Source organism: Chrysochloris asiatica, unplaced genomic scaffold (genome assembly GCF_000296735.1).
Source record: "Chrysochloris asiatica unplaced genomic scaffold, ChrAsi1.0 scaffold00123, whole genome shotgun sequence".
NCBI lineage: Eukaryota > Metazoa > Chordata > Mammalia > Afrosoricida > Chrysochloridae > Chrysochloris > Chrysochloris asiatica.
Window position 1 is genome coordinate 7,593,175 of NW_006408641.1, and position 16,758 is coordinate 7,609,932.

The 16,758-nt window shown below is 38.8% G+C and overlaps 1 protein-coding gene and 1 pseudogene across 1 annotated transcript in view; both read left to right on the top strand.

Annotated features, from left to right (window-relative positions):
- The window catches only part of LOC102814613 (primary ciliary dyskinesia protein 1-like), a 140,079-nt gene that overhangs the window by 55,292 nt on the left and 68,029 nt on the right, over window positions 1-16,758 (top strand). Inside the window, exon 6 of the mRNA XM_006868728.1 lies at window positions 11,035-11,138. Within this exon, the coding sequence (XP_006868790.1) occupies window positions 11,035-11,138 (104 nt within the window). The remainder of the gene's footprint in view (window positions 1-11,034; window positions 11,139-16,758) is intronic.
- LOC102814229 lies at window positions 16,012-16,419 on the top strand (annotated as a pseudogene).

Genomic DNA, 16,758 nt, shown 5'->3' on the forward strand with positions numbered 1-16,758 from the left:
TTTCTTATTTCTTGTTTTTTTAATGACCTTTTTCTTTCTTCCTTTATTATGTTCTTAATGTCATCCCACAACTCTTCTGGTCTTCAGTCATTAGCGTCTAATGCATCATATCTGTTCTTGAGATAGTCTGTAAATTCATTTGGATATGTTCACAGTCATATTTTGGCTTTCGTGGTCTTGTTTTAATTTTCTTCAGCCTCAGCCTGAACTTGCATATGAGCAGTTGATGGTCTGTTTCACAGTCTGCCCCTGGTCTTGTTTTGATTGATGACATGGAGCTTTTCCACGGTCTGTTCACACAGAAAAACCCACTGCCATTGAGTTGATTCTGACTCATAGTGACCCTGTATAGAGATTCCGAGGCTGTAAATCTTCACAGAAGCAGAAAGCCTCATCTATCTCTTACAGCGTGGCTGGCAGGTTTGAATTGCCCCCTATGGTTAGTAGTTAAGTGCTTACCCTACAGCACCACCAGAGCTTCTCATACTTATATGACAGGCTCAGTTTTTTACTTTAAAATTCAAATTGATTTGAAATAGCAGTAGCATTTTATCAGAACAATCTGGCATAGGTAACTTGAACTCATCAACATACATGTCCTTTACTTCAGCCCCTGCTTGGGTTTTTTTAGATGTCAAAGGATTTTCTTCATGGATTTACTTGAAGTATACAGGGCAATCAGCAGAGCTTATTAGGAAGAAGTTTTAAGAAAATGGGAAGCTTGCTTGGTGAGAAAAAGGTCAGGGAAGTCGCACCGAGGAATATTTTTCCATCATGACAGTGTTCATTCTACGAGGATAGCAAGGGCTTTACTGAGAGAATTTCACTGAGAAACCTTACTCCATCTACCCTATATCACTAATCTTGCCCCTTTAGACTTCTGTTTGCTCCTAAAAATCAAAGAACCTTTAAGAGGAACATGATTTGAGTCCTTTGAAGATGCCCAAGCTACCATTTTGATGTTGTATAAATCAAAGAATGTAGAATTCTTCAGGGAAAGGTTGGAGAGATGGAAACACTGCCTTCAGCAATGTATAGACCTAGATGGAGGGTATGCTGATAGCTTCAAATTTAATGTTTTTGTTTAATAAAGGTTTCTACAAGTCCTAGTGTGGTGCTGTGGGTTAATACACTGGATTATAAAGTCAGTTTGAACCACAAGGCTGGTGGTTCAAAACCCGATACAGGATTCTATGGATTGGAACCAACTTGATGGCACTTAACAACATAATTTTGTATAAATGTTTTTTTATTTTCTCTTGTTTGTGAATGCACATAAACATATACACAGGTCACATTTTAGGACTGATTATTTAATACTTGTTAAAATATTTTAAATAGAGTTGAATTGTGACTGTTTTTTTCTTAAGTAGTTTTCTGTTAAATATATCCAAAAATTGTCACAAAAAATCCTTATACACTATAATTTAAAAATCAAAGAAATTTCTGTTTAAATTGTCTAACTTTAAAAAAGCATTTATTATACCACTGCTATGTGAGCCCTACTGTGGTGCTGTAGGATAAGCATTAGACTGCTAACCACAAGGTCAGCAGTTCAAACCCACCAGCCACTCTTCGAAATGCTGTACAAGGTTGCTATGAGTTGGAGTTTATGTGACAGCACACAAAATAAGTGAGCATTTTGTCCTAATAACTGCTGGTGAGGAAACCACAAGGCCCATAAGCTGGCATCTCTTCCAGCCAGACATCATTATAGTTCATTTTGCTCTGAAGGAGTGTAGTTTGAATGTAGTCAGCATGTTGTTTCATTGACTCCCTTTTTCAAAGAAGAAAAGACGGTTGGTAGTTTTTCATGTACGCTTTTGTTGCCTCCCAATAAATGCTATCTCTCTCTCACCAGAAATGAAATCGCTCTGCAGGAGGCTTTTCATCCCCTGTCAGTCACATCACAGTTTTAGCTCCTTCCTTTTCCTTTCATGTGGCTTTCTTTCCTGATGCCAGTTTCCCTGTTCTATCACTTTTAGTTCTAAAACCCTGCTCTCAAATCAGCCACCCCTGAATTTCCTTCTTTAGCCCATGTTATCTCATGCTATTTGTAACTCTGGTGAGTTGAAGGGTACTTTTTTCTATTAAATTTACTACTTATATGAGTTATTTGTTTTTTAAATGAAATATTTATAAAATTTAAAAAATTAATATTTCATTTAATTTGTTTTAATGAAGATGTTTTTGAAATATGACTAGAGCATATGTTATCTCTACAGATGACAAATATTATGTTTTCTGGTCAACTATTTTTCTGAATTCAGTTCCTTTCCAGTCCCCAGAGAAATGACCTAACTTCTTTTACCAAATATGCACATAACATAATTTAATTTGGAGTATTATTTACTTTTTCACAGGAAGTCCACCTTTTTCCCAACCTACTTGGGATAAGGTTGATGAGGAGTTGTATCAATAGAGATGACAAAGTAAGGCTGAGAAAGGAATTGAACAAGGGCAAGGGAGGAACTTAAAGCTGAGGTCATCAAGAGAAACAAGAAACTAAAAATCTCCTTGATTCTTTTATTCCCTTTACCTCTAAGACTGGACTAAGCTTAATCTAAAATGAAGGTGGTTTTAAATTAGCTAGGTGCTGTGGGTTAGGCATTGGGCTGCTAACTGCAAAGATGGTGGTTCAGACCCATTCCATGGAAAAGAGATTAGGCTGTCTGTTCCTGTAAAGATTTATAGTCTTGGAAACCCTGTATACAATAATTATGCACCAGAATTGGCTCTAGGGCAGTGGGCAGTAGGACAGGGTGTAAAATACATAAACACAGAGGCTGCCACCATGGGCTCAAACATAACTCAATGGCAATGGGCTTGTTTTTTGAGGATTTAATGACATTAACCTGGTAAGGTAAGCACTGGACTTCAAACTACAAGGTCAGCAGTTCAAGCCAATAGTCACTCCTCAGAAACCCTAGACAGGGTCACTATGAATTGGAACTGACTCGACAGCACTTAACAGCAACACAACATAGGACAAAATAGAATTGCCCCATAGAGTTCTCAATGCTATAAATCTTTATGGAAGCAGACAGTCACATCTTTCTCCCAAGGAGCTACTGGTGGGCTAGAACCAGCTATCTTTCTGTTAGCAGCCTAGCACTTTAACCACTGAGCCACCAGGACTTCCTGTCCAAGCACAATGTATGGCAATCCCTTGTGTGCAAAGTAGAACTGCTCCATAGGGGTTTTAAAGGTTGTGACCTTTCAGAAGCACACCTCCTAGCCTGTCTCCCAAGGCGCTTCTAAGTGGGTTTGAACCACTAACATTTTAGCTAGTAGTTAGGCTTTTAGCTGTTATGAAGGTACTTTTTATGAAGGACTAGTACCCAAGGACTTCATTCTTCTTGGCTCAACCTTCAACATTCATGGAAGCAGCAGTCAAGAAATCAAACTACATATTGCATTAGGTAAATCTGCTGCACAAGACCTTGTTAAAGTGTTGAAGAGCAAAGATGTCAGCTTGAGGACTAAGGTGCACCTGACCCAAGCCATGGTATTTTCAGTCACCTTATATGCATGCGAAAGGTGGACAGTGAATAAAGAAGACCATAGAAGAATTGATGCTTTTGAGTTATGGTGTTGGAGGAGAATATTGAAAGTGCCATGGACTGCCAAAAGAACCAACAAATCTGTGTTGGAAGAAATGCAGCCAGAGTGCTACTTGGAGGCCAGGATGGCCAAACGTCATCTCTCATACTTTGGGCATATTGTCAGGAGGGACCAGTCACTGCAGAAGGATATCATGTTTGGTAAAGTGGAGGGTCAGAGAAAAAGAGGAAGACCCCCAGTGAGATGGATTGGCAAAGTGGCAGCATCAATGGGCTCAAGCATGGCAACAATTGTGAGGTTGACCCAGGACCGGACAGTGTTTCATTCTGTTGTGCACAGGGTCGCTATCAGTTGGTGCCAACTCAATGACAACCACAACAAAACAGTACCCAAGCACATAAAAACATGAATAAGTGACTTTTATAATGAATTAAGATCGCAGTCAGAAATGAAATAAAATAATGAGGTAAAATAATTATCACAGAAGTGAAAATGAGATTGGAAAGATAGAATGCTCTTTGATTCCATTCATTGATTGTAATGTTAACAAACCATCCTAAAACTCTTGTTAAATGCTGTCAAGTAGATTCCAACTCATAGTGTCCCTGTATAGGGATTCCTAGTAGTACCTGGTGGTTAGCAGTCCAGTGCTTAGCAGTAGTGATTTATTTGCTCATGCATCTGCAATTTGGCGATGGCTTGTGTCTGCTCCACCCGGAGTCAGCAGTTGTTCAATGCCAAGATGGCTCACTACTAATGGAGCTCAGCCCACCTTCATTCTCCAGAGAAGGAGGCAAATTTTATTAAGGGTAGAATGGCCTACTCACTCAGTCTCTAGACATTGAGATTTTTTAATTAGGGAGGATATTTCATTTTATATCATCTATGATAAGTTCACAAGATCATTCATTCATTCTCTTCAAAGAACTCGTGATTTCTTATTTGATAAAGTTTAAGGTAAATGGTTTAAGTATGTGTAATACCAGAGTTAGGCAAACAAAACAAAAAAACCCATGTGTATCTAATTGACTGTGAATTAATGTATAATTGGTCTATTCTCATTTATTTAGAGAGGAGCGGGAAATAAATTTGAAATTAGATTAAGTTATTTTATTCTATTTACTTTCAGTAAGGCAATTTTATGCTGTTTTTTCTAGTAGGCACACAAAAGTTTAGTATTTCAAAGGTTTGGATCAAATTTTATTTAAAAATAGGAAACAATTATTTCAAAGAACTTGATAAAATGTTTAAGTAATACAATAAAGATAAAAGTTGTAGTTGTTCCCAAATGGACTGACTTGTACTTACTTTAATATTTTAATTGCCTACCTCCTATAAATTATAGAATAACTCTATTTCAAACTTCTATCTGTTTCTGATGAATAATAGCATAAAATATGTATATTTATTCCTTCTTTTAAAATTGTAATCAGTGTTAATAGTTTTTAGCATATAGTTATAGTTGGGAATATAGTTTAGAATGTTTATTTCCCTCCCCACTACCCAACTAAAACCTAATGGGATTATGTTTGGGTTAAAATATTACAAACTTCTGAATAAGCTACACTTTGTTGTTTTTAGCTGTAGTTGATTCACAGTGCCCCCATGCACAACAGGACTGAACTGTTGCGGTCCACAGGGTTTTCACTGACTGAGTTTTTTGTTAAGTATGAGTACATTGCCAAGCCTTTCTTCCTAGTCTGTCTTAGTCTGAAACCTGTTCAATGTCACAGTAACACTCAAGTATCCGCTGACACGTTTGTGTCAGGTGGCTGCACCTGAGGTACTTTGGCCAGGTACTTATCCTATAGCACCACACCAGGACACTAGACTGCTAACCTAAAGGTTGCCAGTTCAAATCCACCAGCTGTTCCTTGGAAACCCTATGCAGGGTTGCTATGATTCAGAACCATTTAATAACATTTAATAACAACAATAAACAATATGAACAGCAACCATGAAAGCAAAGTTCAGTGATTCTCACTGAAATTTGTGTTACTTGCTCTGATATGTTCCTTCCAAACCAGGATAGTTGGATTTTTGTGCCCCCTAGAGTTGTTTATTTTTTTCAGATTAGTTAACACATCTGGAATTTGGCTTCATGTAATTTATCATTTAACAAACACCCTGATACCTTTCTGTGGGAATTATCAAGGCTCTGAAATTAATTGAAAACAGAGCATCTAATACCAATGGGGAAAGCCCAGCCAATTTAGTTTCCCCTTAGGAGAGTGGTGACATGCAGCCTTTATCACAAGAGCCCTAAACATCACACTTTCCCTTGCTGGGGACTCTGAGCGGGCTCCTGGACCTACTGACCTGAACCCCCGCCCCAAGCTCTGGAGCCCATGTCTGGACGCTAATTCTTGTTGTGATGTTACTTCTTCTCCCTATTCAATGCTGTTAAAGTAGTGGGGTTGACCATCAGTCAAGCTGAATTGTTTTGCAAATGTAATGATCATTATACATTCATTTTCCTGAATTAGGAAGCATCTCAGACAGTTAATATTGTCTGCCTCCAGCGGAGCTTACTTTAGGGTGAATTTATGAGTTTGGAAAAACAGCAACACAAACAAAAGCTAGGAAATGATAGTCCCACTGTTGTCTGAAGAGATTACTCTGTATGGTGACTCTTTTTTTTTTTTAAGTTTTTATTGTGAATTATGTGTTAGTTTACTTGGGTGAACATTATCTTTACATTTATCCTATCATACTTTGTTTCATTGCAATGATCACAATCCCCTGTATGCATCATCAAACAATCAAAGGGTACACCACACACTCCTGCACCCCTCATCTGCCCCCCTCCCACCCGCCGCCATCACACAACTCCTCTCCCTCCCTGAGTCCAGAGTCCCCAGCCTCTCCTTCTGCCTCTGCCTCCATCCCTAGTGTCACTGCCTTTCCCACTTCACTTTTCTCCCTTGATGGTTCCAGGGATCTCAGCCCCTGGACTGCAAAATCAGCCACTCCCCTCCTTTTGTTACCAAATATTTACATTTACATTTACACTCACTGTCAGACCTGATAGCAACCATTCCCTATTGAACCACAGGAGTCATTACCCCCTCACCTCTTATTAACCCCATCCAGACAGGTTGGAAACAATTCAGTGGAGGTTCTACCTTTCCCTATCCTAGGAACTCTGGTAAGGTAGTCATTATGAATCGGGCTGCGAACCGCAGTCAGCAGTTCAAAACTACCAGCCGCTCCGCAGGAGAAAGATGAGGCTTTCTGCTCCCGTAAAGATTTACAGCCTCAGAAACCCTGTACAGGGTCGCTATGAGTCGGAACCGACTCAACGGTACTTAACAACAACAACATATCCTCTGGAGCTATGTTCCCTATTGAAAGCTTTGTAAGCTTCTTCCCTTTATAGTCCCCCCATTTTGGATTGCCAATGTCTAAGTTCCCCCTCCCTGTCAACCCTGTGCACTAAGGGGGTGAGAATGATCCTCACTGTAGAGATTTGTCTGCTCCTTTGTCATACTGCATCCACAAGTATAGGTCAAGTTCATCCACTTATAATGGGTTACTCCTTTATTTTTTCTTCTAGTTGTGTTCTGATCATCCAGCCATTGATGCTAGGACAAATGGATACTATCTGCAAGTGTGGGTGTTCTTGTGCATCCCCCCTCACTTTATAACAGCTGGATGCTTCATACTCTGTTCTAGTCCTCTGGGGCCATGTCCCTCCCTGCCCCTGTGGGCCTAGGAGTCCCTAGGTCTCCTCATACTGTCAATCCATGTTAACAGGAGTCTATTGAATGTGATTGGACTTAGTTCACAACTTCATTGCTGTTTTTCCCCCTCTTCACCTTATCAGTGACCAACGTGGTCAGCAGCAGGACCATATGCCTGCTAGTATATTCCATTTGAGTTTCAGTTTTGGAAGGGGATTTGCCTTGAGGGGACCTGACCACTTGCCTTGATGCCTCCCTGGGGAACATCTTGCTTGTTGTTGTTGTAGTCAATTGGACTGCTGTTGTTGTTGTTGCTGTTTTTCTGCTGGTCTTTCTTTCAAGAAGTACCTTCTGTTGTTCTAGCTGCTCCAGACTGGTCTGCTTGTCCTTTCACGTGGGAATGTCCCACCTCAGAAGATTCTGGATGATGATCAGGATTCCACCTATGGTCTTGTGCAGTGCAAAGGCTCTGCAGGGAGCCTCCTTCACTGGGCAAGTTCTAGCCCCATTTTAGGTATTCCAAACAGTTACAGGCTGAAGACAGACTTACAAGTATTCTCTGGTGATGTTTCTGGCTATTCCCTTCTCTCCCATTCAAGTGTCTCTTTTACAATGGTAGGCAAGGGAAGCCAGATTCAACAAACAGCCAAGCATCTTAACATCATTTCCCCACTTTTACCCATTCAAACCATGCCTCAATCTTTGTATCCACAAGCCCTGTTGTTCCACATTTGTGCTCAGATAGTTATTTACCTCTGTCCCATTTAGCCAATGTAAACCTGCCTAACTATTCTCCCATATGCCTTAATTTTTCCTTTTCCCCTTCCCTTCCCTCCACCCCCAGCACCGAACTATCCTATGTCTATTCCAGACCCCGTGTTCCACTATCCTGTGCCTATGGTGACTCTTACCCAGAATTTATATCAGCAGTGCCAGGCCCTTGGACATGACAGGCCTGTACCTTATTGGAAAACTCATGTACTCCCAGTACAGCTACCCTCCTCCCACAGAGACAGCACAGCTAAGGAACCAGGTGTTAGAATCAAATGCTATTTGAATTTCATTAGAAACAGGACACTGCCTTATAGACATGAATGGTGTCTGCATTCATAGTGCTACTCTCTCAAAAATACATTTAGAGTCATCTGAACAAGATAAGCACAATAAGTTTACAACTCAATCCACCTCTTCGGCTCCAAATAAGTAGCAGTGGCAGATAGATTATGAAAAAGATAGATCTATCTATCTATCTATCTAGCCAATTTCAGAAACAAGAAAAACAACTCAGGCTTCCAGGCAGTTTGGACTTGGAGTTCACTTCCATGGGGTAAAGGGAACTACAGTACACCCATTGATACAGGAATTATAACCTGACCTATTGCTTGAAACCAGAAGAAAGCATGAGGCTTCCCCCATTTACACCCCAGGAAAGAAAGCTGGAAAATCTCTGCTGATCTGCTGTTTGAGGCTGTGGCTCTGTAGTCTGTTGTAAACAGGCATATGGGAGGATAGTAATCAATTTATAACCCAGATGACAGCCCAGTGGCTGAGTACACCATACCCCCAGAATAATTGCCTACCAATTATTTTGCAATTACAAAATCCAGTGTAGATTATGACCATTTATTCAAAATGAACTTGGAGTCTGAATTACAAAATCTCATCCTAAGAAAGCCAGCCAAAACCAAACAGACAGAATACGATTGTATGAAGATAATGTTACAGAACAGTTTGATGAAGAATTTTCAGCTAGCAAGATTGTATCATCTGCATATCGCAAGTTATTCATGCGTCATCTTCCAATCCTGAGCCCACATTTTGGAATTATCTTGAACAAAGTTTTACTTGCATATAATATTAATAATATTGTTCAATGATATCTGTATTCTGTTGGGTCACCTTTCTTTGGAATGGGCACAAATATAGAATCTCTTTCAATCAGTGAGTTAGCTGTCTTCCAAATTTCTTGGCATAGATGAATATGTATCTCCAATGTTGCATCAGTTTGATGGAAGATTTCAGTTTGTATCCCATCAATTCCCAAAGACTTGTCCTTTGCCAGTGCCGTCAGTGCACCTTGTACTTCTTCCTTCAGTATCTTTGGCTCTTCATAATATGCTCTCTCTTGAAATGGTTGAAAATCAACCATTTCATTTGGTACCATGACTGTGTATTCCTCCCAGCTTCTTTTTATGCTTTCTGCTTCATTCAGTATTTTGCCCATGTATTGTTGCTATTGTTGTTAACTGTCATCAAGTTGGTTCCGACCCATAGGGTTTCCAAGAAGCAGCTGGTGAGCGTGAACCACCAACCTTGTGGTTCAAACCAAATTTGCGGTCCAGCGCATTAACCCACAGCACCACACCAGGACTCATAAAAACTTTTATTAAACAAAAACATCAAAATATGAAGGTATCAACATAGCCTCCATCTAGGTCTATACATTGCTGAAAGTAGTGTTGCCATCTCTCTAACCTTTGCCCATAGAATCCTTTAATGTTGAAAGTTGAGGCTTGGATATTTTCTTCAGTTCGTTCAGCTTAAGATATGCTGAGCTATTCTTCCCTTTTGGTTTTCTAACTCCAGGTCTTTGCACATTTCATTATAACACTACTTTCTCAAGCTGTCCTTTGAAATGTTCTCTTCTATTCTTTTAATTCCTCATTTCTTCCATTCATTCTAGCATCTCTACAATGGAAAACAGATTTCAGAGTCTCCTTTGACATCCATTTTGGTCTTTTCCTTCTTCCTTGTCATCTTAATGACCTTTTACTTTCTTCCTGCATGATGTTCTTGATATCATCCCACAACTCCTCTGGTCTTTGGTCTTTAGTGTCTAATGCATCAAATCTGTTCTTGAGACAATCTCTAAATTCAGGTAGGATATGTTCTAGGTCAGACTTTGGTTTTCATGGACTTGTATTCATTTTCTTCCTCTTCAGCCTGAACTTGCATATGATCAATTATTGGTCTGTTCCACAATCTGCCCCTGGCCTGGTTTTGGCTAATGATATGGACCTTTTCTACCACCTCTTCCCACAGATGTAGCCAATTTGTAATCTATGCCATCTGGTGCGGTCTATGTATATAGTCCTATTTATGGTGTTTTAAAAAGGTATTGGCAATAAAGAAGTCATTGGTCTTGGAAAATTCTATCATGCGATCTCCAGCATCATTTTCAGTACCAAGGCCATATTTTCCAACTACTGATCCTTCCTCTTTGTCTCCAATCTTTGCATTCCAATCACCAAGAATTATCAATACATCTTGATTGCATGTTTGGTCAATTTCAGACTGAAGAGGTTGGTAGAATTCTTCAATTTCATGTTTAAATATTCTGGTGCTATCTGACAGTATTCCACTGCTATTAAAAATAAGGTTTTCAGTCACTAAACACTCAGAAGTAGTCCACTTTTCCTTCTTCCTAGGCTGTGTTAGTCTGGAAGCTCAACTGAAACCTGTCCACCATGGATGACCCTGTTGTTGTTGTTAAGTGCCATTAAGTCTGTACGGACTCATAGTGAACCTGTATAGAGTTTCTGAGGAGTGGCTGGTGAGTTTGAACACCAAACTTGCAGTTCAAACTGAACTTGTAGTTGAGTACTTAACCTATAGCACCACAGTACCTACCTCAAAAGGTTGTTGTGCAGGTTACTTAGTATGTGGCAAATGCTTAGACTAGTTCCTAGTTAATGTTGGCTGTCTCTATTGTAGTTTGTGGTACAACTTTAGCTACCAAAAGAAATGGTTGTAAAGAAAAGTTATATTTTTTATTTTTGTTTTGCAGCAAGAAGTATGTTATTCCTTTGCAGTGCAGCTGCCCTGTAGATTTTGAGTTTCATATGGCTTTGATTCAGGTACATCAAGCCTTTACTGTTGAACCAACATCAGGTAAGGGGAGTAAAGATCTCAAATTTTCAGTGTTCTGATGGTTTTTAGATTAAATCAAGGGTTTAGAAAGTAAGTGATCTCAGGCTCTAAAACAGAATAAGGAACATTTGAGGGTATTATTTTCAAATGTAATATTAATGTACTTTTACATATTTGACATATATGTATTTTAATCAGACACTTAAGAATAAGGACACTTTTGGATAATTTGTAGCATGCATATAATTTAAATAATATCTAGGTATGTTTGTCCCAAAATTAAAGCAGGTAATCAGAAATTAATCCATTCTAATTTGAATTTTTACATCTGTACAGCCTTGGTTTTATGTTTACCTTTCAACTAAATTTCAAATAAACTGGGAATATTATTTCTTTCCAAACTTTCAGAATGTTAGTGTAGGGTTTGATGAATTTGTCTCACATGTGATATAAGCAGTGTCTTCACTCCAGAGGACAGGGATCCTAGAGTTGCTCAGAACACTGAAACTAAAAATTTCCCCAAAATGTGGTTCAGCTTCTGAATTTTGGTCTCTTGATGTTGAGGTTTGGAGATTTAACTATCTCTCCACCATGGTCTCCAATGAACTCCAAAATAGTTGTTGGTTGGTTTTAATTTTTCTGGGTATCTATCCATTTATTTACAACTCTTTCATCATCACAAATGAGTATTTTGTTTCTATCAAATGAATGTTCAAGGAAACTTTGAAATAATTCTATTATGAAATGCAAATGGATTTTTTTAGAGAACCAGAAGTCATTCTGAGACTTAAAAAATATAAGGTTATCTATTTAAATTGTGTAAAACAGGACTTGTTTTTATTTCCAGTGATAAGAGATTTATTATTTTTAGCTGTTTGAGCCTTAGAAATAAGAGACAGCAAGTAGTTACTAAAATTCTAAGCAAGATAATATTTATGATTATGTATAGGTAATGCTCTTGTAATTGACCTCAGATGGTATGACTAAAATAATCTAGACCTTGGGAGCTATACTAAATTTGTGTCAGAGAAAAGGAATAGGAAAGGAGACTTGGGAATATAGCTGGAGATTTTTATGGCCTGGCCATAAATCTATGGAAAATGTGTCCCAAGACATAAAGTACCAATTTATAAAAGCATATTTGAAACACAACCTGTTCAAGATCTAGGGATTACATAGTTAAGCAAATACCATGTTGAGTATAGTTCAGTGCCAATTGCATGGAAAACACTTTTTAAAAATTATGCAGTAACATACTCCACAAAGACAGTGTTCTCCTTTCTACTTTGGTGAGTACTGTGTGGTGTCTTAAAAGCTCATGAGTGGCTATGTAAGGTACAACTATTGGTCTCTCCATGTGCAAAAGTAAGGAACTTGTTGAAAATTGAAGACACTTGAAATCAACTAATCAAATGGACTAATGGAACATGTAAATATCAGTCTCCACAACTCTGAGACCAGAAGAACTAGATGGTGCCCAGCTACCACTACCAACACCTCTGAAAGGGATCTTATTAGAAGGTCCCAGATAGAATAGGAGAAAATGTGAAACAAAACTCAAAATTATTTTAAAAAAAAAGACCAGGTTTACTGTTCAGAAAGAGACTGGAAGAACCTGAGACTATGACCTTGAACCACGCTGGAAAGGAGCTTACCCTCATGCTCCAATTTTCAGTAGATAGGTTTATAACGGGAACAACAACACTAATAAGATATGTTCACTATGGAATGGTCAATCATTTCAAATAAAAAAAGCAACATTTACCTAAAGACAAAGTTGAGAAGGCATGGGAAGGTGGGTGGAATGGAAACAGGAGCCACAGGGAGGAAGTAGGATAACTGTTGTTGCAAAGAGGGGATTGCAATCATTGCGATGAAACAAAGTGTATGATTTGTTTAATATAGAATTGATGACCTTGTCAATAAACCTTCACTCAATTCACAATAAAAAGTTTAGAATAATTATGCAGGCCTTTTCCTGAGCACTCAAATTATAAATTGCACAGTCAAGTAATTCAGACAAGCAAGTGATATATAAACACTGTGGTTTGATTCATCTTATAGGATTTTCTGGTTGTTCAAGTGCTTTGTTTGTTGCATATATTTTAAATTCTGTTTTTAAAGTTAACTTAATTAAGTATACTACAGTCCAAGGGAAGTGAGAGGTGGGGACATAAGTTTAGGGGTTTTCTGGGTACTGGTTGGTTAGTGTGGAGAGAGAAGAAAGGAGGACTGAGGACCAAGCCTAGAGCATTGAGTCACTCAAAGGACAGTGAGGAAAGGGGGAACAAAAAACAAGATGGAGTAGCCAGTGAGAAGGATAGAATCAGGAGAGTGTAGTGACCTGGGAGCAAGAGAAGATGTGAATTAATTAAGGTGAACTGGGGCTCTCAAATTTGCTATTTGGGATGATCTGTATTCCATATGTATGTGTGGTATTTCTAAAATGACTTTGTTGTTGTTGTTATGTGCCGTGGAGTCGGAACCGACTCATAGCGACCCTGTACAGGGTTTCCGAGGGTGTAAATCTTTACGGGAGTAGAAAGCCTCATCTTTCTCCCGCGGAGCAGCTGGTAGCTTCGAACTGCTGACCTTGCGGTTCACAGCCCGAGTCGTAACCACTACGCTACCAGAGCTCCTTGTAAAATGACTTTACAAGCTGTTTAATAGGTTGGAGGCGTCATACTTACTTCTTGGTAGCAATTTTATGAAGCTTAGTTCATTCTTTGGCATCCTGATTTGGTACTATAGAATAAGCACTGGGCTGCTAGCCGTAATGTCGGTGGTTCAAACTCACCAGTCACTCCTCAGAAACCCTATGCAGGGCTTCTAAGAGTCAGAACCGACTTGGCGGTACTTAACAAAAAGTTCATTCTTTGTTCCACTGGGCTTTCAGGAATTTCCCCACTTTGTGTATGTATTGAAACATCTTTGACTAATCTATGTTTGAAGTTATAGGATATAGCAATGACTTTTAGCCACCTCCAATAGAAACTCTGTAGTTGCATAGATAGTGAATCAGTGTAGGTTGGCAAATAATCAGCTGGCCTGTCAATTCACTGGCTTTGTTGGCATGCCAGGTAGTCTAGCTCGACTCATATGCCTTAGAATTATTGTACAACAATGACTCGTTGTTTACCCAGTAAGGCATTATTGCCTCCATTTTATAAATTGGTTCGTAGACTAAGAACCTTGAGCTAATTTTACAGAGCTGTTGCTGCTGTTAGGTGCCATTGACTCAGATCCAATTCATAGTGATCCCATGTGCAACAGAACCAAACACTGCACTGTCATCACAATTTTTGCAATGTTTGAGTCCATTGTTGTAGCCACTGTGTCAATCCATCTCCATGAGAATCCTTCTCTTTACCACTGACCCTCTGCTTTACCCAGCATGATGTCCTTCTCCAGTAACTAGTCTCTCCTGATAACATGTCCAAAATACATAATACAAAGTCTTGCCATCCTTCTAAGGAGCATTCTAGATATACTTCTTCCAAGACAGATTTGTTTGTTGTTCTGGAAGTCCATGGAATATTTAATATTCTTCGCCAACACCATATTTTACAGTCGTCAATTCTTCTTCAGTCTTCCTTTATTCACTGTACAATTTTCACATGCATATGAGACAATTGAAAATACCATGGCTTGGGTCAGGCACACCTTAGTCCTCAAAATGACATCCTTGCTTTTTAACACTTTAAGGAAGTCTTTTGCAGCAGATTTCTCTAATGTAATACATCGTATGATTTCTTGACTGCTGCTTCCATGGGTGTTGATTGTTGATCCAAGTAAAATAAAATCCTAAATAACTTCAATCTTTTCTCCTTTTATCATGATATTGCTTTATGTTGCTTGTTGGTCCAGTTGTAATGATTTTTATTTTCTTTATGTTGAGGTGTAATCCATTGTGAAGGGTATATTCTTTAATCTTTATCAGTACGTACATCAAGTCTTCTTCACTTTCAGCAAGCAAAGTTGTGTCATCTGCATATCTGAGGTTATTAACGAGCTTTCTTCCAATTCTAGTACATCTTCTCAGATTATTTGCTCAGCATACAGTTTGAATATGGTGAGTGGATACAACTCTGACACATACCTTTCCTGATTTTAAACCACCCAAGATCCCCTTGTTCTGTTTGAACAATTGCCTTTTGTTCCATGTACAGGTTCTACATGAGCACAATTAATTGTTCTGGAATTCTCATTATTCACAATGGTATCCATAGCTTGTTATGATCCACACAGTCAAATGCATTTGCACAGTCAATAAAACACAAGTAAACATCTTTCTGGTATTCTCTGCTTTCAGCCAAAATCCATTTGATATCAACAATGATATCCCTCCTTCTTTTGAGTCTGACTTGAATTTCTGCTGATATACTGCTGTCACTGTTTCTGAACCATCTTTAGGAAATTTTACTTGTGTATGATATTAATGATACTGTTCAATACTTTATATAGTCTGTAGGGTCACCTTTCTTTGGAATAGGCACAAATATGTATCTCTTTCAGTCGGTTGGCCAGATAGCTGTCTTCCAAATTTCTTGGCATAGATTTGTGAGTCCTTCCAGTGTTGTATCAGTTTGTTGAAACATTTCAATTGGCATTTCATCAATCCCTAGAACATTATATTTTGCCAGTGCCATCACTGCAGCTTGGACTTCATTTTTTCAATATCACAGATTCTTGATCATATGCTACCTCCTGAAATGGTTGAACATAGACCAGTTCTTTTTGGTACAGTGATTTCCTATATTCCTTCCATCTTCTTTAGATGCTTCCTGCATCGTTCAATAATTTACCCTTAGAATACTGCAAGTTAAGGCTTGAGATTTTTCTTTAATTTGTTCAACTTAAGAAATGCTGACTTTTTTATCAGGGACCCATCAACATGGGCTGCATTCGCACCAAAACCGTGAAGAAGGCGGCCCGGGTCATCATTAAGAAATACTACACTGGCTTGGGCAACAACTTCCATACCAACAAGCGCGTGTGTGAGAAAATCACCATTATTCCCAGCAAAAAGCTCTGCAACAAGATAGCAGGATATGTCACTCCTTTGATGATGTGGATTCAGAGGGGCCCCGTGAGAGGTATCTCCATCAAGCTGCAAGAGGAGGAGAGAGAAAGGAGAGATCATTATGTTCCTGAGGTTTCAGCCCTGAATCAGGAGATCATTGAAGTAGATCCCGACACTAAGGAAATGCTGAAGCGCTTGGACTTTGGCAGTCTGTCCAACCTGCAGGTCACTCAGCCCACAGTTGGGATGAATTTCAAAACACCACGTGGAGCTGTTTGAATCTTTCCACTATGCTTTAATGTTTTCAATAAACCTGGGAACACCAAAAAAAAAAAAAAAGAAAGAAACACTGAGTGTGTTCTTCTCTTTCGGTTCTCAACTCCAGGTCTTTGCACATTTAATTCAAATAACTTACTTTGTCTTCTCACGCTGTCCTTTGACATTTTCTATTCAACTCTTTTACTTAATAATTTCTTCAGTTCACTTTAGCTACTCTACATTCAAGAGCAAGTTTCAGCATCTCTTCTGACATTCATTTTGTTTTTTTTCTTTCTTCCCTATTTTCTTGATCTTTTGCTTTCTTCATGTGTGATGTTCTTGATGTCATCCCACAACTCC